The sequence below is a fragment of the Papilio machaon genome, chromosome 19, assembly GCF_912999745.1.
Source record: "Papilio machaon chromosome 19, ilPapMach1.1, whole genome shotgun sequence".
NCBI classification, from domain to species: Eukaryota; Metazoa; Arthropoda; class Insecta; order Lepidoptera; family Papilionidae; genus Papilio; species Papilio machaon.
Window position 1 is genome coordinate 1,121,021 of NC_060004.1, and position 23,495 is coordinate 1,144,515.

The window sequence follows — 23,495 nt, forward strand, 5'->3', positions numbered from 1 at the left end:
GTAAATTCCTGGGAGAAAAAAATGGTGACGAAGCTCGTCACCCGTCACGTTTCGTCTCCCAAAACGATGAAAAGTGGACTCCAATGTGAGGTCCGTGATCTCTGCCTACCCCTCTTTGTTAAAGGCGTGAGTTGTGAGACTTCCACCTAGTTATACATTTCATTAGAAAAATAGCAACTAGACACGTAAAGGTTACATACATACCCATATATCCACTTTGGGGCCGTTATAGTGTCGCCCTTCGAAGAGTTCTGGCGCAGCGTACGGCGGACTGCCGCACCATGTGGCTAATGTTGCACCCGCACTGTATTCGTTGCTGAACCCAAAATCTGCCAACTGCATGCATAACACTAAGATTACATACTTTGGTTGAAGAACCAACTAAATCGCTTATAAATTTGACTATAAATTTTATTCAGCTCTCAAAGCTGTCAAAATCTTTACCAAAAAAACGTCGGTAAGCTAATTTAGTAAGAAATTCCATCTGATTTTCAATTATTATACAGTTTAAGAAGAAGTTTGGATCTTTCAAATCCAATGTGATATGGTACCAAACCTTTATATTCATGTCTCGATCCAGCAGTAGATTCTCTGCTTTGAGATCGCGGTGTACGACGCCGCGCGAGTGACAGTACCCAACCGCGGCCACCATCTGCGCGAAGATGCGCGCCGCCTCCGACTCCGGCATGCGGCCCTTTGACACCAAATGGTCTGGAAATATCAAGTCATAACTTCTTAAGACGTTCAAGTACTAAAGTGGATTGCGAATTCAAAATCTACTAAAATTGCGAATGTTTAGATGGATAGATGAATGTTTATTAGAAGGTATCTCCAGAACAGCTGCATGGATCTCGATGAAATTTTGTATAGATGTAGAACACAGTCTGGAAGAACACATAGATTACTAATTAAGTTTTTTTTTCTAATTCCGCGCAGACGGGGTTGTGGTCGCCACGACAGATACATATATTTGTCAATTAATCTTCACTAAGGGTCTCCTTACCAAATATTTCCCCGTTAGAGGCGTACTCTGTGACTAGGTATATTGTGTGTGCACTTTCCATCACCTGTAAAGATAAATTACTTCTGATTTTACGTCTTAAAATATATAAAAATGCATTTTAATTTACGCAAATTACGAGTATAACATTTTTTTTTCTTTTTATCTTTGCATAATTCGATGTCCCCCACGGTATCTTACAATTATATAATTTGCATAATGTTAAATGTTTTTATAAATTAACCTGATATTGCATCCAGCTAATTAACTGTATTAATATACATATGTAAAAATTATTGTAATCTAATATATAAAATTCTCGTGTCGCGGTGTTTGTGGTTAACTCCGAAACGGCTTGACCGATTCTCATGAAATTTTGTGAGCACATTCAGTAGGTCTGAGAATCGCCCCCCACCCCATTTAGTTTTTTTAACTGCGCGCGGACGGAGTCGCGAGCGACAGCTAGTTTGTTATATAAAATTTACGAACATACGAGTTTTTGATTTGTCCTTGATTTTTATAGTACAAGATGGCAAACGAGCAAGAGGCAGTCTAATTTCGCCAAAATAGCGAGATGATCGTTGCCCATAGACATCCACATTTGCAGATGTGTTGCCACCTTAAATTGACAGAGGAGAGGAGGTACTACGCTAAATCCGATGAATTACTTGATACATCCGTATAAGAAATTATTCCCATATTAGGGAAAGAAAATAGACTTAGGATAAGTAAAGAAAATAGACTTCATAGTAATATTTACCTGATATAATTTAACAATATGCGGGTGTCTCATCCTCTTCATGATAGCAATCTCACGAAATGTCTTTTTCAAATTGTCTTCATCTAATCTCGCTTTGTCTATTATTTTTATGGCAACCTGAAAACAAGAAAATAAACAAATTAGAATACGACCACATTCATTATATTATAGTTCCACTGTCGTAACTGTTGTATAAAACATTAAACCACTCGGATCGGATATTGGGTTCGGATGTTAAAATCCATCTTTTTTGTAATTTACTCACAGTCCTTTTCAGCATTATGTCAATATAGTACGATTTTTTAATCGAGATTATATGAACATATACTGACCAGAATATACTAAATTTAAGCCTGAAATTAAGATCAAGTGTAAGCAACAAGGTCTTTTATAATTTCCATTGAATTCGACCATACATCTTACTAAAATAAATGCGAATGTATAGATGGATGGATGGATCTTTGTTATATCTCCAGATACACAGAACACATAGGTTACTAAGTTTTTTTAATCCCTCCCCTACGAAGTCACGTGCGACAGCTAATACATATATATACCTAAGTAAATGCCTAATACTGCTCGTTGTGTTTTTGTTTACAAAGTTTAGAATATAGTCATACAACGAATCGTATAGCTCATACGAAGTACAGCAATTAGTTCGTTGGTATAATTGAAACACGCGTGTAGTCACGTGTTCCAAGCATGGCAATTGATCCGGGAGCCCCCAAATGAATTAAGAGTCGACAAACAAGCACTTTACGAGTTAAAATATAAAAAGACGAATGAATCATACGAAACTTTTTGGACCGTGAACGAAATGACATTTCCTAGTAAAAAAAAAAAATAGTGATATGTATTATTTTCCGGCTAAATCGAAATTACAAGTTAACAACACAAAATTTAACTGTTAGGAGAAATTATCACCTTTTCTAATTTTTCTTATTTAGTAATTTAAGAGGCTTTGTCGCAATGCGACCAAACCGCCCCATAAGCCTTCCAATAAATACACCTTACATCTAATTATCTACATTGTTTCTTAAACACATGTCGGTCAACTTAAACATCATCCTGGCCTCGTCAGAAGACGGCTCAAGAAGATCGACATTATACCCGAACACCTTAAAATAATTACGTCTAAGCCGTTCGTTCCAAGCACACTCCAAAACAACATGATGATCTTCCACTACCCCACCTTTGCTAAATTTGTATGAATGTAAAAGAAGCGAGAGGAGGAGCCAGAACGGCGCCAAATGGAGGTCAATGATCTCTGCCTACCCCAATGGCTTATGAGCGTGTTATGTTGATAAATACATCTATATCTAATTTACATGAATTACGAGTAAAAATTGTTTTAACACCTTCAGTGCCGACTTAATACATGAACATCAACAGCATTGAACGTGTTATCTAGCGACCACATTAGGAGATGCTTTGAGTTACATCGCAAAGAACTTGGAGTGGCTCTCGTATGCAGCATCCAGTGTTGATAAGTGATACGGGGTCGCCGCAGGGTCGTGCGAGGTCGCAGTGACCTTGACCCCGTACGACTCCGCGCCCTGCATACTACTAGGGTTGCCACCAACCGGGCTACATTTTTGACAACAATGTCTTCTGTAAACAAGCTGTAACCCAATGACTAGTAGATTAACTAAGAAGAAGGAGAATTCTTGACTGACGTAGTTTTTTTTTCGTTTTCCTATAAGTTTCAAGAGGTTATAGTCACTAGTCGTAGTTTTTTCCCCCTATATATTAGTGTGTAGATTTATGGAAAGTTGATAGCCCTACTTACTATACTATAGGTCTTCAAAAACCTCAAAGCATTACCTCAAAGACAATAAAACAATATGTACAGTTTACTTTGTAAAGTAAAATATAACTCATGTACGTAAGTAAACGCCCGGTAAAACATTACCCTCCTGTGTAGTCGGGCAAAAAAAGATCCTCAACATATGCATGTATATTATTTTATTCAACTATCATTTTTGTTTGCATAAACATTCTTTGAGAAAAGAAAAAAAATGGAATACAAATTCTTCTTTTCCCAAAGAATTTTTACATAAATACTTTTAAACTAGTTCGTTTTAAGGTTCTAGTAATCTCGTTCTGTATTTAAGAATCTGGGGGCTCGACAGTGCCCCCGACAAGTCGAGTAAAATACCTACTTACCGTATTCGGAAACTGTAATAGTTTGTTCTTTATTGAAAAAGAGTTATGAATTCTTAGAAAACTTGGCAATATCTCAAATCGGTCAAGTCGACTACGTGGAAACAATGCTACAATACACACAAACAACTATATAACTAACGCCCGTAATCCAGGTGGGTAGGCAGACACGACGGACCTCCATTTGGCGCGATTCTGGCACACCTCTCTCATTTCTACATTCATGCATCTACGTTCTACGCATACATAATCGTCAGTTATAGGTGCTCTTAACAGAAATAATTAGGCTAAATAGAAACAAATATGTTATCTTGCTGGATTTTATACTTCTTTACATAGTTTTAGAAAAAAAATGTTAGAGGGAAATCACTTCTTAATCAGATGAAAATCTCAACAATTATGTTTACTTCACGTCTTTATACTTTGCAGTCGTCAGTCGGGTTTCTTTACAGTTTATATCTCTCTGACTCATTGCAGGATGCTTTAAAGATATCACTATATTATATGTAACGTGAGTATTACTGATAAAAAATATGATAAGGATCTCAGTTAACCCTGTTGTCAGTTTAGTTCAACTCAGTTCCATACAATACCATCGGGAAAAACTGTTTGCATAACAAAGTTTTTTTATACATTTTATACCAGATATTTGAACTTTGACCTTGAATCCTGTCTTTTTAAATAAGAAATTGACTCACAATAAGTAAGTTAATTTAAGGAAAACTGTCAAAATTGAGTATGTTTCGTATGTTTATCTTCCTGTATAAGTTATATTATTTCCTTACATCTTATTAAAACACCGGTCACCTTTCTAGTCGTTTTGTTTTACGTATGAGAAAGATAAAGTTTTATTTGATAATAAGAGGTTGTATGTCAAATTAGAATTAAAAATAAAGCCTATAATATTCCCGTGTACCTTCCTATCAAAGTCCCTTTAAAATCGGAACAGCCGTTCCGGAGATTACACAGAACAATCGGCTTTGCGGATACAGACAGACAGAAATAAAAAAAAATCACGTGTACATCATGTGTACTAAATATAACATTTTTTTTTCGATATAACATACAGAAACTCGAGTTTTATTAACCATAGTATTTATATACCATAGTACTTGCCAATTCAGAAGACCAATCTAGTCCAACATCACCCTATTCTTCATTTCAACGCTATTATTCACCTTTGCAACAGAAATTAATCTTTGATCTAATCATCTTAGCCATACAAAAGTATCCGAAAAGGTACCTTAAAACCTTGTCAGATGTACTATTGAATTAATTGAAGGCCTTGTATTCATCCAGGGTTGCTACACGTCCCTGGCATAAGGGCCGCGCGTGGCGCACCGGGGCCCGACCTTGGCCCACGGCCTCACGATAAAGCCCCCGACAGACGGACGCTCGATACAACATCGAATAAGGATATTGTTTTGTTTACAACCACAACCATCATGAAGGAAACGGATTGACAAAGGTTTTTGCATTTGTTCTTCTATGAACATGTGGAAACGACTTATGTTTCTAGAGGGTAGAAGTTTATGGGACGATATGTATGTCACAAATTGTACCAGGACAAAGCGTATAAAAAAATTGTTCTCTGCGAACAAACGTGGACATTAAAAAAAAGATTAGCATGTTATTTAGGATTTTTCGTATCTCTGTTGAGAATCGAACGCTGGCCTTGGAGCGGATGGCGCGTGGCCGATAACGCTTCACAAACCCATCTCGAGCCCGTCCTTGATCTCGAAACGCGATCCCGTTTATTTACATAGTGATTGCTTTGTGCCAAAGGTATTCAAAGTATCCTGAATAGTATAGAAAGGCGATATTGTTTTATTTAATTCACCTTAACTGAACTATTAAAATACATATGGGAAACACAACCGCCTGGGCCGGTTAGGGTAAATCGCGGTTGGGCGAACTCCCAGGGCACTGGACAGAAAGGGGCACCATAGGGCTGCGTTTTACATACTCTCACATAAGCAAGGCCCCTTAGAAATATCACGCAAGGCCCTGGTAGAGCTAAAACTGTTACAGCCAACCGCAACCCCCTTTTTAGATCTCTTATGCTAATCTACATCCTATCATTTCCTAACCTCACTTCATAGATCAACAATGTGATTCAACTCTTTGAGAGGACAGTAACGTACATTATCCACTAGTCTATTAGGTCTATTCTAACGTCAATTAAAGTAATCTTATATATATAAAAGAAAGTCGTGTTAGTTACACTATTTATAACTCAAGATCAGTCGAACTGATTTAGCTGAAAATTGATGGGGAAGTAGCTTAGAACTAGGAGACGGACATAGGAACTTTTTTATCTTGTGTGCATTTTTTTTATTCCGCGCGGATGCAGTCGCGGGTAAAAGCTAGTATTTAATATATAAGTGAAGTGATTCATTGGATAAGATAGAGGGACGCCTACGCTCTTCCTGGATGAGGTAACAACTTCATGGTGACTTAGAATCTGAGGATTATCACGTTACTCGTTTGAAATGTAAACTAGATCAACTCATCTTTCATAACATGTATAGAATTTAGTCATCAAGAATGTCACCAAAGAATTACAACATTTTGTATTGGATGAAAAGTGATCGATCGGTTTTTAAAACCAAAATCTCTTTGTAAAACATATCGCCATCGTTGTTATTATTTTTACAAAGAGATCACAATATTTGAAAGAGATTTTGGTCTCAGAAACCCGCGGTTAATGAAAGTACTCACTTTTTAAGAAAACAGACCCAAATGAAAACGATCTCAATGAATTTTAAATTTTTACATTTTTTAGATCAATCAAATAATGTTCATTACTTTCTTATTTTGCCTTTAAATTTGTTAAGTATTAATAATTAATTGATTATATAAATCAGAGAATCATAAATGTGGATTTGAAGGAAAATTATTATTACGTCCTTACTCACTTAGTCTTACTAATATTATAAATGCGAATGTCTAGATGGATGGATGGCTGGATGTTAGTTTGAAGGTATCTCCGGAACGGCTCAACGGATCTTGATTAAATTTGGTACAGATGTAGATGGTCTGATGGTGGATAGATGGTCTGGAAGAACACATAGGCTACTTATTACGTTTTTCTTTTAATTCCGTGCGGACGGACATAAGACAAACCCAAAGTGCTTTCCCGTTATAAAGATCTTTAATTTAAGACTTGTATGTTTGATATACCTTTAGTTTAAAATTCTCCATTTTGTCATATTCATATTTGGATCGTATAGTACAAGAGCGAAGTGAGTGGTCTATGACCTAGTTCATCCAATCGGCTTGGTCCACTTTACGGCTTCGGTGTCGTGAAAAGACATTATGTCAAATTGGATGTACAATGGATGCTAAGTATGTGGTAACTTCACCGTAGGTTTCCATTACAACAGTTTTAAAATGAGTTAATATTTAGCGAAAATCTTTCACTAATTTGGACACCATAACTTTTAAAGCCACCGTTAACAAAATTTATGAACTGTGGCCAAGTATGAACTGACCATAGTTTCTAACTATATTCTTGCTTTTTGCGGACAAAGTCCCAGCTTTGTTGTAATCACTTAAGTCTTGGGACCATAGGATCTCGGTATATTAGAAGCTGATGATTGTCATTTCGCATAAAACACAAAAAAAACGATCACGGTATAAAAACAAAAATCTGGGCTAATTATAATTAGTGGTTCTCCTTAATTCAGAAATTTGAGTTTATATGCATAAACTAACTATCGCCCGCGAGTCCGTCCGCGCGGAATTAAAAAAAAGATAATAAGTAGCCTATGTGTTCTTCCAGACTATGATCTACATCTGTGCCAAATTTTATCAAAATCCCTTGAACCTTTCGGATACACCTTCAAACATTCATCCATCCATCTAAACATTCCCATTTATAGTATTAGTAAGAAGTAAGATATATTAAAATTCTCAAATTAAATATTTAATGTCTTGAATGACAAGCACAAAAATAACTTTTTAAAATACATTCAACATAAGTTTATTTGCATATATCCGAATATTAAGCTAAAAATAGCCTTTCAAATTACAAGGCAAGTTGACCTGTAAACCTTGCCCGAGGTGTAATTATCGATTAAAATACACAAGTAATATATTTGGGTTCATTCAACATATTCAATATTCAAATATAAATTCACGGATGTATTAAAGACAACATAACTGTTTTCTTTGCTGAATTACCAGTAAAAACGTCCCATTTATACCTAAAATTGTGTTTAGTAGCGATTCATTCGAAATTACGAGCCACCGTTAATTTTGAATGGCACTATACTAATAGGACAGGCATTAAGAGAGATGGAGTTTCGTAACCATATTGTAAATATATCACACGTTAGTATTTACTTAACCGTTTTAACCTTGCACGCATAGCCTTATTACAATACTCGGTACAATTTTATCACACACGATGGGGTCTACTTGTAGGCTATGTGTGGTTAAACTTATCATGCAAAATTTAACGTGTGTGACCGGGTTTAGTGCTGCTGAGTTTAAAGTCACACCTGCGTACTACATGTAAAGCAATGACAGAACATCTATCATGAATCATGACGAAAAAAGTTACACCTCTTATGATATTTTACAAAAGACGTAACTCTTTTCATAGCATGGATCGCTCAGTAACAATTTCACTAATAATTTTCCCACTGAACGTAAGAGTATTACGACAAAAAAAAACACTTGCTTTCTTTCGCCTTTAAACAACTACAAAGATTAAAGATACATCACAAAAAAATCCCCGTAATAAAAATAACAACCTAAATTACGGAACCACGTTATTATTTTTTTATTGTATCCATTAAGTGAACTGCGGAATAAATAATCCGTTTATGGTATGTACGAAAATAAAATCTAAAAATAGTCCCTCCAATCATGACAAGGCAAGCAACGTGCTAAATGGGACAACACACTTCGATAATTTCTTAAGGTGGGTATCCATTACGTTCGCGAACCTCTTTTGCTCCGCGCTCCCGTAACCGCTCTGATGGAGACGGGTACGCGTATCTCCATAGGAACATGCATGCTCCACAGTCCTCTTGTGAACATTGTCCCTTTATGTTCGCTCAATTTACCGCTACCCGTTGGAACACTGAGCGCGGGGCGCGCACCGTACGCGCTCCAAGTTCGCAAACGTATTCACTATGCGGAGCTGTTGCGCGGAGCGCCAGAGGTTCGCGAACATAGTGGATACCCAGCTTTACATTAAAATAAAGAATGATAAGAATCTCCAGTAACTTGACGCTGGCTATGAAATATAATAACGAATATTATACAAGCAAAAAATTTCAAAGGATTTGTATTTTCAAGACACAAGTCGTGGACAAGCCTCCCACAAGATGGACCGATGATCCGGTCAAAGTTGCAGGAGTATCCTGGATGCGAGTTGCGTTGTGATCGTTGGAGGAGGCCTATGCCCAGCAGTGGGAGTTATGGCGGAAAACATTCAAAAGTTTTAATATCGCCTGTTATCTGTATAATTTGGTCCTGTGGTCAATGGAAGACTTAATGAGGTTAGGATACCAAGAGGTTCACCGACAAATAATATTTTAAAAGGCGTCTACGAAAAAAAAAAGTTTGCAAATCCCTGATCATTATCTTCGGAAGTGAGCAAATATTTTCCTAAATCAAAAGTCGATTAGAGGTTTAATAACCGCAATATTTATATTAAAGATAACGGATTAAATTAGTTTTGCATATTTTGATGACATATTAAAGGTACGGTCACACTGCAGCGGAGAAAACCGTAACGGTACTGGCATAACATAATAGTAAGTTTTCATTCCAATTCAGCGTCAAAATTAGGTAGAGGAAAGACATGTTCATGGCGGCTGTTACAATTATTTCACATTCATTTGTGAAATTTTACTAATATTATAAATGCGAATGTTTAGATAGATGGATGTTTGAAGGTATCTCCGAAACGGGTCAACGGATCTTGATGAAATTTGGCACAGATGTCGAACATAGTCTGAAAGAATACATAGGCTATTTTTACACCTTTTTAATTCCGCGCGGACGAATACGCAGGCGACAGCTAGTTAAATAATATTCACGAAGTCAGTCGGATTTTTGGTTTTTAATCAACTATTTTTATATTAGTCGCGAATAGAACACAAACTTCAATGCAACATAAAATAACTGTTCTATGTGCTATAAATAATAACACACAAATTGAAAGTAACGGACGTTTCTATTTTAAAACATTATAATTAATGCAGATATATGAAAGAACTAGTTTTATTTTAAAGCTATTTATACAGTCTCCGCTTAAAATATAACATTTCGTTATAACACGATTATAAATATTGGAACAGACCATGTCTATAAAAAACAGATTAGTTTTTCACATTATATAATTTATTCATTGCTTTAATTATAATAATAATCTCGGCATATGTCGGCCACGGCGACTGTCTTCAACGACTTTTTGCAAATCGGAGTCCATATTCGGAAGCAGTCAGTTGCGCAGAAGATAGGTGCACAAGCGTACGTGCAAATGCATGTGCACACCCTCTTCTACCCCCATCTCGATCCAGTGGAACGGAGAGACCGATACGTCTGGAGATAGGTTTAGGTTCACTGGTTTAATTTGTCTATTTTTATTATCTTCATATTTCTCGATTCATCCGATTATGTCTAGATTAATATAATTTTTTGATAGCTTAACCCTGTGTTAATACTGCTCTTGTCACCGATTGGTGTCCTCAGACGTCCTTATAACTCTTTTATGGACACATGTCATCACACACATTATTAAAAAACAACACAGCGATATTAACACGGAAATCAAAACCTACAATTAAATTCTGCAGTCAATTGTTATTGTCAAAAAAAATTAAACGTGTTTTTCAATTCCCTTCTTTATTTAAAAAAAAAAAAACTCCCGATGCCTTTCCCAAGCGATGATCACGATTTTTTTTTTCTATTTGCATAAAGACAATTTATATGACATTTAATAAATAACAATTACTCAACAAGTTTACTATTTTGCAAATAATCTTTTTTACAAAAAGGTTGCACTTTTAAAATCCATAATTTATCTTTTAAAAAAAAGCAACTCACAACCAACGTCACCAATGATATTAAAATATCAAAGAAAAATAATGGAGTCTAAATTACGATTGAACATTAATAGTATAAATAAACTAATACAACAAAAACACAACATAACCCGACGGTAAGCGCAGATCACGGACTTACATTCGGCAGAGTTCTAACACCTTTCTCGTATCTTACAGGTTTACTGGGAGCAAAATTTTCCTAACTTCTTCCGAAATCTGTCAACATCGCAACTTCGAAGAATTGATTTTCAACATATGAACTGAGTTCTCGTAGTAATTTTAAACTACTTAAATTGATACATTAGCAAATTATGTCACCTTATTGGTCAAAATGATATTGTTAGTTCAATTTTTTCGGATTGCCATAAAATCGTTGTGGAACTATAAAAAAAAGCAATTATACATAGACGCAATTGAAAAGTTGCGTCTATGTATTGTCGTCTAGTGTCGTCATCTCCGTGAGTACATAACGTTCAAACTATGCAGCTTTTAAGATGTAACAACGGCAGATTCCTCTGTTATACATGCACGTCAGTTTCGGAATCTATTAACGAGCAGTATTTAGTTACGTTATGTTAGTAACTAGTCACCTGGTACCGGTGCGTTCCATTACATATCCCGGATCCCTCGCAGCCGCACTTGAAGATGGCCACCGAGGGAGTTTTAGTAATAGAAATCAGACATAATCAGAAATAACCCTGCTTTTGCTCCGAAAAGGCATGGTATCATTATGAAGATTTCCCTCTCGATAAAAAAAAAAAGTCTCTTTGTTTAATTCAATTTCATCTTCGTTACATTGAGTACACAATCTGTGATCTTGTTACGTAATTAAGACGCATTGTGTTGATTGGTTGATAAAAATTCATCTATGCTACTGCAGCTCGTGACGTGCTTAATAATCACATCCTTATAAGTTATTCGTAAACATACTCAGATAAAGCACTAAAGGTACAAAAACTTGTGGTAAATATTCACAACATTTAAGACAGGGATCCCCAAACTATTTTGAACAAGTGACCCCCTTTTCCAAAATGAATTGTTTCCACAGACCCCTATGGCCAAATTATCTACTTTTAAAATCAATCATTGTTATTATTTTTCATTCTGACTTAGGTCAATAGACGAAGACAGAGTGAGAATAAGCAATGCTTTAAGTTCAATATCGACCCCAGGGGGTCGATATCGACCCCTTTGGGAATCCCTGATTTAAGATCTACCAATTGATTATCTGCCGTACTCAAAATGCTTAAAATTGTTACTTCAACAATAGTGTACAGCTTGACCAGGAATTTAAAAACCCTCGCCATTTTACGGGAAAATATGGAAATAATTCTTTTGCGCACATTATAAAGTGATTAAAAGCGATTGAAGCGCCCCCAGGTAAGGATCTTTATGTTCTTCGCTAGGCCATAGATTTATATAATTAAATCTACAGTTACCACTTAATAATTCTGAGTGCGGTATATCCTTAGTAAATGTTAACCATTGAATTAAATATTTTGTATAGCGTTTATGTTTAAAGCTTCCATGTAACAATGTCATTTTATTTGGGATTTTATGATGGCGGAAAACAAAATAATCTTACAGAAATTCTTACTCTTACCAATATTATAAATGCGAATGTGTGGATGGATGCATGGATGTTTGTTTGAAGGTATCTCCAGAAGGGCTCAACAGATCTAGATGAAATTTGGCATAGATGTAGATCATAGTATGGAAGAACACATAGGCTACTTATTATGTTTTTTTATTCCGCGCGGACATAGTGATAAAGGCAAAGTGTGGAAGAATGTTAATATCTATTATAAATCAGTAAGTAGTGGGCTAAAGTCGCAGTAAAACAGTGTTTAAGTGCCTTTCATTTCTAGATATAAAAAACGAATAAAAGACGGGGATAAAAAGTCTATCTTTTTTCCAGTATGAACGCAAGGCCGCTTCAAGGAGGTTCGTCGACTCTTTCTAGTGCCTACCGATTGTATAGGGACGTGCTTTAACGCTTCAATGTTTAGTATAGCAAATAACTGCTATAGCACTCACTCACAATTATGCAATACTAGCTGTCGCCCGCGACTCCGTCCGCGCGGAATTAAAAAAAAAAACGTAATATGCAGCCTATGTGTTCTTCCAGACTATGTTCTACATCTGTGCTACAATTTCATAAAAATCCATTGAGCCGTTCCGGAGATACGTTCAAATAAACATCCATCCATCCAAACATTTGCATTTATAATATTAGTAAGATAAGATTGGTATTGCCAATAATAGTTTTTAACACTATCCAGATATAGCAACCCCCCACCCCATGGGTGTTGTCAGATAACCGAAAAAATATAAAATAGATATAAAATAACATAGTCAGTTTTCCCATTTCCTAGCTAATAAGCTTTAATTTTGGAATAAAAATGATGTTTTACAACCTGCCCCCAACAATTTACTTTCTCAGACATAGAAACATGTTTTTAATTAAAGAGCGTTTAAACAATACGTCGTACAACCCTACAACCCACCCTTACGTTGGCAAAACCAGTCCGCGTAGGCTTCGTTGAACTTAATTGTAGAACCTTACATTTTAAATACATACTAGGGTATTTACAAGCTAACATCCCCGAAATACAAATCTTTTTTCTTATTAATATTATAAATGTGAAAGTTTAGATGTATGGATATTTGTAACAAGGTATCATCTCCGAAACGACTGCATGGATCTTGCTGAAATTTAGCATAGATGTAGCACATAGAACACATAGACTACTAATTTTTCTTATTTCGCGCGGACAGAATCGCGGTCGACAGCTAGTGTTACAATAAGGGGTCTTTAAACATTATAACTTATATTAATATAAAATTCACACGGTCTATTTTTAGATATCACCTTGGAATTCGTTGTAAGAAATTTAAAACTCCAGTTAACCGGTTATTATCAGCAGATTGGTAATTTTACACGTATCAAGAGCAACATGTAATTTTTAACTGAAAATAATATAAATAAATTAGCGATTCAACCTTCTCATCTGTTTTTTTATATTATAAGGTGGAAAACGAACAAGCGGACAACTAAATTCGCCGAAATAGCGACGTGACCGCTGCCCATAGACATCCGCAATTACATATGCGTTGCCTACCTTTATTCAATGGAGGAGGGGACGCACATAAAGAGAACATATGCGTCTGAGCATATCAAATCCACTTACCCTTCTCATCCTTTCCTTATAAGAAAGGGAAGGGCAAGAGGCCTCCAGAACGGACATTCATCAGACGAACGGAAATTACGTCTATTTCACGCCTCTCTTCTGTGTAATCGTGGTCGGTCTAGGTTCAACCGATGTTTTTACTGACGTCTATCATTGTTAAAATCTGGTATTGTTACGTTAAAGATAAAATATAAGACTACTAGGCAGCTACTCCATCCGTGCGGAATTTAAAAAAAAACTTAATAAGTAGCCTACGTGTCCTTGGTCGTTCGTTGAGCCGTTCTTCAGGTACCTTCTAACAAACATCCATTCATTCAAACACTCGCCTATATAATATTAAAATATATATATAGTAAGATTTTAGGTTAAGTATAAATATTAGGCTGTCCGATTATAATCTGACGAAATTTATAATTTAGCAGTCACATTTTATTCATTATATAATTTAACAGTATTCATTATACAATTTTCACCGACACCCTTACCGCTTTAATCGCTAAAATATTTATACACAAAAAAATGTTCTCATCTCTTTTATTTTTGAAAGGAATTAGCGGGATTATGTTTTATATAAGCTATTTGGTAGTGGAAACAATCACAATTAGAATTTAATTTGTAATTTGCAGTTATATTAAACTTCAGCTTTATTCTCCCAAGCTTATTACTTTCTATTATCCAAACAAACTTTAACGTTCGAAAATCGAGAGCCAGAAACCTTAGAAAATCCTCGTCAATTTCAATGCAAAAAAAATTACCAGAAAAGTTACGTTCTGTTCACATTTTGTATGGGCTAAAATGTTAATCCACTCGGTTCATAGAATCCGGATAAACTTCTTTACCAAGCTATTCTACGTCCCCATATCTATAATAATATAATAAAGATTTGATTGTCTGTTTGTTTGCATTGAATAGGCTCTTAAACTGAATCGATTTGAAAATTCGTTCACTGTTGTGAAGTTAACACTATCACCGACTGATAACATTTGTTACTAGATTATTATTATTCCGGACGAAGTCGCGGCTAACGCTAATGCTTGGATGGATGGATGTTTGTTACAAGGTCAACAGGTACAGGTTTATACATCGATGAATTGGCATAGATGTAGAACATAGTCTGGAAGAACAAATAGGCTACTAATTAAGTTTTTATTTTTTAATTCGGCGCAAACGGAATCGCGGGCGACAGCTAGTTAGAAATAAAGGTAAATGCTCATTTGGGCGAACTTTATAGTATTATAACTTTTTTTGATGTTTGATTTTTCCATCTTGTTACATATTTGGGGTTCATTCAAGCAAAGGAGTATTTTCTTGTTGCAACATAAGTATATATCATTGTTTTTCAACCAGTGAGTCGTAATCGTAAAATATTGAATGGTTTCTAAATTTTTTTTCGTCTTTTACTAATCAGCCATAGTTTTTAATTAAAATTTTACATGAAAGAGGAAGATCGTGACATTAACACGTTCTGTGTCACTACAATTTAAATATCTTCTCTTGTTCTGCATAAATTTTACTGGACTAGCTTGTACTCGGCTAGGTACGTCGGCAACACTAGACGTTTTAAAAATTTAAAAAAAAGTTATTATACATAACAAAAAATGTTTTAAAGTAAAAACAATTAAATAACCGAACATTTTGAATTACTTTAAAGGGTGTTTTATATTATATCAGTTGGACACAAACAATAACATTCATAATTTCCTCGTTATTGACGTCATCACTGCGAGAACAATAAATTAAAATGTTCATTAAAAAAAATATTATAAAACATGAGTTTTTTTTTGATAAAGAAAACCGAAAGCCTATTCGAAAGGAAAACATTAAAATTGCATAAATTTTTGTTATAATATGATCATATTTTTTTCTTTCCAAGGACAAATAAAAATAAAGCATTAGTTATTAATTGATTCTTAAACTGGACTAGATTTTTTCTACAAAATAAAGTTTTACTTTCAAACAAATTACAATGATTTATCCTAATGAAGAATTCGAATGCCGTTACTTGAATTGTATTAGAGTGTCGGTGGCACAGTTGTTAAGAGCTTGATCGGACCGTACCCTAAAACGTCCAAGTTCGATCCCCGCTTTGTACCAATGTGTTTTTCGGTTTTAGATCTTCTGTACCTTTCATTTTTTACGGTTAAGCATGGTGATGCAACCTGCACATATCGGCGAAGAAATTCAAAGATATGTGTGAAGTCAACCCACACTGGTCCACCGTGGTTGACTATGGCCAGTCACTCTTAAATTGGGTAGGATCTGAGAACACCTTAGTGAGGAAGTATGAAGAGCTAACATGTGTTATACAGTCGCACCTAGATAAGGGAGGGTCGAAATGATCGCGATATTTTTCTCGCTCAGAGATGTCCGGGTCTCTATCCGAGTTTTTAGCATATGAAGGTCGTCTATCCGGACAATGAGACTCGCTTATCCAGGTTCATCTGTATATATTATAGTATCTGTTTCGTCACAGATGGCAATATGTATTCAGACGAACTCTCTCTACAAATTTCGCTGTATTTTATCAATAGCTTATCATTTACCAGTAACGTTATCATAGCGACGGCGCAGCGGGACGATTAGAACATTGTGATTGTAGATAGGAAGTATACATGATCAACGATTGTTCTCAATTCGAAAAAAAGACCATCTAAACCTTCGACTGAACCTAAACTAATTAAAAAAAATACCAATTACATGGTGATTGATCCATTTTTCTACTCAGAAATATATATTCAGTTCAATGTAGAGGTAGACTATTGGGTTCCGATTTTAATCGTTAGTGTTTTTACTTGGTATTCTGTGAAAAATACTAAGACAGTCTGTCCTATTGGGCGAAAGATATTTTATATGCAATTATAACAGAATGGTTCATAATTAATTAAGAAACGGCTTAACTCACGTGTGATCGTCCGGTGACGGCGCCGACCCGATGGGTCCGAAACTAGTCGGTGCCGTCACCGGACGATCACACGTGAGTTAAGCAGTTTCTTAATTAATTAAGAATGGTTCACTTTCCAATGATTTAGTGTGCATGTTTATCTTAATACTACATATAATCGGAAATACTAAATTTCGATCACTTTCTTCACGTCTAATCTTTATTAGATACTAGCTTTTACCCGCGACTCCGTCCGCGCGGAATAAATAAAATGCACACAAGATAAAAAAGTTCCTCTGTCCGTCTCCTAGTTCTAAGCTACCTCCCCATCAATTTTCAGGTAAATCAGTTCGACCGATCTTGAGTTATAAACTAACACGACTTTCTTTTATATATATATACGAAGTGTGTAGGTCTACCACAATTTTCTGGTGAAAATTCGAACTGCGGGTTCATATCATCTGATATCTTCGGGTAGTGTGAAACAAGTCACCATCAAGGATCATGGGTCGTCGTAATTTTTTATCCGACGTTTTGTTAAGTGTAAGTTTATTAAAAAATGGTAACCCTAGACAGCTTCTAGTCTTGAACATAACGGCTCTGGTTTAAATCTCACATTAAGGTCAATTAAAAATTAACATCTATTTTACCTACATATAGGTAGTGAAAATAGTTTCTACATTGCCAATTTTGATCGTAAACCGTAAATCAATACCGATTGCTACGTATTTTATAGGCTAAAAATCTTGAGCTTAATTTGCACCACAATAAGGTCAAGGCCGCGGTCAGTACGATGTTTAAGAACGAGGTGTTTGCGCGGGCGCAATCAGCTAACCGCGGATAGCAAGCACATGCTTGCGGTTTTCCTGCACGTCGTACATGCATGCTGCTATGCAAAATTTACAAGTTTACTAAATTTATGAACACATCTCGCATAATCGCATTAAGTAATTGTTTAAAGGCCTTTGAATTACCATTACATGACAATCTGTCGTCGTTCCATCTATAGAAAATAACGAAATGTTTACGGCATAGATTTATATGTATGTATATATAAAATTCTCGTGTCACAATGTTCGTTCCCGTTCTCCTCCGAAACGGCTTGACCGATTCTCATGAAATTTTGTCAGCATATTGAGTAGGTCTGAGAATCGACCAACATCTATTTTTCATACCGCTTTTAAGTTTTTTTTAACTGCGCGCGGACGGAGTCGCGGGCGACAACTAGTATGTATATAAAACCCATACCCATATTTAATCGAGAGTCATTTTCTAAACGTCATTTTGTATTGTAAATAACAACTTAGGATTCTATAGGTATCTATTGCAGAGATACACACACTTTGTTTTATTCTCGTATACAAGTAATTTTTCTTCATCATCACCTCCTCTGTGTAATTCTCTTTTCCTTTCCATCCTTTTCATATTATAAGACCATTCATATACAACTAGGAAAAAAGCTGTTCGTAAGCAACAGGATTATTACCTTAAACAGCTTAATCGTGGTAAAAATCCCTTCTGTTACAAACAGTAAAAACAACGAAAGTTTGAAGTTGTATATAAAAAAAGTATTGAGGACCTCACTCATGAGACGAATCATAGAATATTAGTATTTCTACTACGATATTGAAAATATCTGTAAGTGGAATTAAATATTTAGGACTATATTTATTTAATTTTAGTAATTTCTACGGAAAAATGCATATATCTTTATACATATAAAAATTTAACTACCTATTACAATATTAGTCATAAATAAAAAATACCCTCTTTGAATTAAAAAAACAAACAAAAACTAAACGAGGAAAAAAACTCAATTCATTACTGCGATGAAAAAAAGTTTTGGCAAACTTAATTGCTTTTATTTCTTTATGAAGACTATATATTGTTTTTGTATGAATAAAAATCACGATTCGTTAAAATATCGTTTGATGAATTCTATTTGGATCATTGAAGATTCATCACAAATGTGCCAATAATAATAAATATGTTATCATCATCATCAAAAATATTATTTCTCATAATTATTTTCTCCAATGATTCAAAATAAACAAATATGTCTGAATAGCATTGATATTTTATATAGAACTGTGAAATATTTGTGGAAATATAAATTTAGAGAGAGTTTTATAGGTTCTACAGATCATCAATAAGAAGAAATTATTTTAAGTATGTGATGGCTCCTATGAATAAGGGCTAATGTGCTAATTTTCAACTTTTCAGGAGAGGCTCTACAAAGTTTCAACCATATAGGAAAATAGGCGGTGTAGGCTCTTTTACTTCAGAAAATAATAACATTTACACATAAATGTGTATTGTTTTAGTTCATGTTGTTAACTAAATTAAGAGGTAGCTTTTAACATAAAATTATTAAATTTGTTACTTTGGCCCTTATACATAGGACTCATCAATTTATTTTTTGTTAAACAATATAACCTAGTTCATTTCATTGTGCATTCATAAAACTAAAAGATTACATGATTATAGTGTTTTCAGTTAATAATTTTTAATCCTTACTAAATAAATAAATAAATTCAATAGTAACTCTGTCTCGCTTTTACGCCAAAACTACTGAACCTATATAAATTAAATTTGACACACAGATAGTCTAGTGCCTGAGAAAGTACATAGGCTACTTTTTAACCCAAAAAAGGACTAAGTTGAAAGCTTGAAACTTATTTTTTTGGCTGTTAATTTGGCATACAACTGGCATAATGTAAACAATAACTGACAACAGTCCATAGGCCAGCGCTACTGTCTTACTGTATCGACATTATTTAAACAAAACATTACACTGTAAATAGCAAATACTATTAAATAAATCCTCAAGTAACAACACCTACACACAAATGTAACAGTCAGAATTGTGTAATTCTGTATATAAAACAAATTTTGCAAATTTCAAAGTAAATTGCATTTGTATGTTGTTCCGGTGTCTTCTTAGATGTCTCACTATTAGGTTACAAAAAACTCACACCCTTAGAAATAAGAGTGAACATAAAACTTTATAGTTCTTGCTCATATCAGATATGGTTTTTAATCTGTGATCAGTTACATGCATACTGTACTCACATAATATTACTTTATTGTTCCACAATAATAATCCATTTTCTTTCTGTAATAGTGAATAAAGTTTTTAATTTTATTGAATTTCTAGCTGTGGTCCCCGAAGCCATCCTAGCGGTTTAAAAAACTTAATTAGGAGCCTATATGTTTATCCAGACTATGATGCCATCTATGCCAAATTTCATTGAGATCCATTGAAACGTTCTGAAGATACTTTCAAACAAACATCCATCGAAACATTCGCATTTATAATATTAGTATGAGTAACTTTCAAATTGCATACTTATTTCTCTTAGTTAATATACAATCCTATATTGTGATAACACAGTATATCTAATATGGTTGAACTGGATGAGCCGGAGTCATTGTCCGGCCTTACCAACAACCTCCATAAATAAGAAAAGACAGAAACCTCTAAAGGTGAGTAAAATATTGACTCTTGCTTATCCAATTTTGACTGCAAAGATCACTCATCAGATGAAAAGAGTCTCTTAATGGATGGATCAATGTGTGTCTACTTAATATACTTAGAAATAGAAAACATAAGAAAAAACAAGATGGCTAACTTGATTACACATCCGTGAGGAGCAACATAAGTTTGCACTTTAAGCAAGAACATTGAATGACCACTTTAATAAGAATTTTCATGAGCAAAAACATGTTACTTTATCAGTATATGCACATAGTTCTAATCTTATTTACTTCAATACAAAAAATATTGAATTTTATTTGTTTATTAGAAGATTAGGGACATTATCAAAGATGGTAATTATCATTTATTATTGTTTCATATTATTTATCTAATAGTGTAAAATAAATAATGTACAACTTATAATTTAAATTTCTGAATAACAAATAATAGCCCATAGACATCCGCAATTGCAGATGTGTTGCTCACTTTTAATTGACAGAGGAATGAATAGGAAGAGGATATATGCTCTTTTTGTGTGTTCATCTCACATCAAATCCACTTCTCCTTCCCGTCCTTTCCATATAAGAAAAGAGTGGGAAGGAAATGTGGACCAAAGTTAGGCCTTCGGCATGCACACTTGTTAGACGAAACGCGGAATTGCTTCCACTTTATGTCTGTCTTCTGTTTGGTTGTGGTATTGCACCAGTGGATCCGGCCCATCATGCACCCAACAAATAACGTTGTTACGGGATCTACCAATGTTAAAACTTATACTTAACTTTATAAATTCTTTCATTAGTTTTTTCTTTTTTTTATCTAGCATAGATTGTAAACTTTAATGTTTATAGTTGAAAATCTATGATATAACCTATAGATGGCACTCCATCATACAAGGATACACTTATCATACAAGTGTGACATCTAAACGAGAGTAATTCTTGCAAATTGTAATTTTTTTTTGTTCATGAAGATACTGAGGAAATTAGCCCCAAAAAATGCCTCTGGAGGCCATTTGCATACTTCATTTTTATGCTTCGGAATAAGTATCTATAGGTTACATGTTATCTTTGTCTACATAAAGTAAGACAAATAATGTAAGATTACAGGTAACAATTTCATGCATTTACATTTTATCCATGTACCTTTTCCAAAAATAATTTTACTACATCACCATACTCATAAATTACAATTTTAAAACAATTACAATTGCAAATTATGTTATTAAAACACAATGCTTATATACGGAACAACTAAAGCTAATACTTTCAGTGCCACTAACTCATTTTGTGAATTCATTTTTTATATTAAAAATTGTAGTGACATGGTGTGTGTTAAAGAAACTTTACATTCAAAATAATTATAAACAGAGAAAGAATTTAAACCAAGATTTAAGATTGAGGTATTTCAATTCAAAAGTTTATATTTAATGAGAAGGCATAGAAAAGATGTTTTTTTTTGTTAACTGGTTGTTGACCTGTTAGAAAAATGGAAATATATTTTTTGTGTTGAATAATTCGTAGTAGGTAATGTAAAATAGAATAAAACAGTGTGTTATTCTATTAATACACAACATATCAAACATATAAAAACTTAGGTTAAGTTATCATATCACTGTTTTTATAATTCGAAACAAGAAAATATCGTACGAGATTCTAATTAGATTAAATTTTAATGTGAGCATAATAAGGACGTTAAAACAAGTTTTATTTTCTTAAAAGTTTAAATCGAGTATGTTTTCAATCCAAAAATCATCGAAGTATGTCAGAACTTTTAAATTATGTTGTGGTTACCAAGACATTTAACGTTATATGTAATAAGTTGTAAATGAGATAAAACAATGCTTTCGATTGTTATCGCCTCTGTATGTTTAGTATTATTACGTAGCGGAAGTTATGAGGTCTTTAGTACGCGTAGACAAGATGCGCTTTAGTTAACCATCCAATAACAAGTCACCATAATTGAATGTGAGGACATTGTGAGTTTGCCAATTGACTATAATTGTCGCAAAAACATTTTGGAGGTCATCTTATAACTCCCGCCGTTGGGGAAAATGTTATGATAAAAAATTAGAGAAAAAGAACAAGTTAACGAACACAATTTCGTTCTTTGGGGGAAATTTTGAAGGTATTATGCGACCGATTTAAAGAGTCGCTGAATAATACTAATTATCAAAGTAAATAGTACATTGTATAACTTGGCGGATTCACACTATTTTTTTTTAAGTTTGCAACTTTTCGTCAGTGCAGATTTAAGAAACAAGTTATTAAAAGTACGGCAAACCTGGACATCGGTGTTTAAAGAAGTTTGGAATAAAAACCGGAACACAGCACGAAAAAACACCCACAAAGCACTGGTGAAGAACTCGTCGTTCGCATTAATGCGAAACACGTTTATCAAGATAAAAAACACACAAATAAAACACTATAACCACTGAAATACGCGACGGAACCTGACAAGTACCCACCTTGGTCTTCGTTATTACATGTGTGGCCAGCTTTACTACAGCGAAATTTCCCGTTCCGATCGTCTTTTCCAGCTGATAGTTTCCGACACATACTAACTGGTTTATTGGAAAGTGTTTGTTTTTGAGTTCTGAGTTGATGTCGTTGGCCATTTTCGTGAAAATTCGCGATAACACACCGCTCGGCCTCACGTACACTACGGCCGATTCTTGACTACTGTCGTTAGTTCGGGCGGACGGCCGCAGTAGCGCCACAGTCGCTCACGTCATTCGATGGGGACATTCAATTACAGCCCTCGAGTTTTCATTAAGAAATAAAAAAATTAAGATTTCCCAAACCGAACACTTCACCATTTTAAGGATGTATTTTAACAAACAATTATAGTACGAAAAGTTCTAACGTAATATAACGCCAAGAGACACAGACAAACATCGTTATCACCATATCTCTTATCAATGCGTATAGCTTAAGTTGAACATCGTTCGTGTATAAAAAA

General features: G+C 34.6%; 1 protein-coding gene across 1 annotated transcript in view; it reads right to left on the reverse strand.

Moving 5' to 3' along the window:
• Positions 1-23,491, reverse strand: part of LOC106708276 — a 37,264-nt gene extending 13,773 nt beyond the window's left edge. Inside the window, exons 1-5 of the mRNA XM_045682448.1 lie at positions 23,002-23,491; positions 1,761-1,877; positions 1,004-1,067; positions 557-711; positions 205-336 (exon numbers count right to left, since the gene is read on the reverse strand). Coding sequence (XP_045538404.1) covers positions 205-336; positions 557-711; positions 1,004-1,067; positions 1,761-1,877; positions 23,002-23,151 — 618 coding nt within the window. The 5' untranslated portion in view covers positions 23,152-23,491. The remainder of the gene's footprint in view (positions 1-204; positions 337-556; positions 712-1,003; positions 1,068-1,760; positions 1,878-23,001) is intronic.
• Positions 23,492-23,495: the final 4 nt, after the last annotated feature.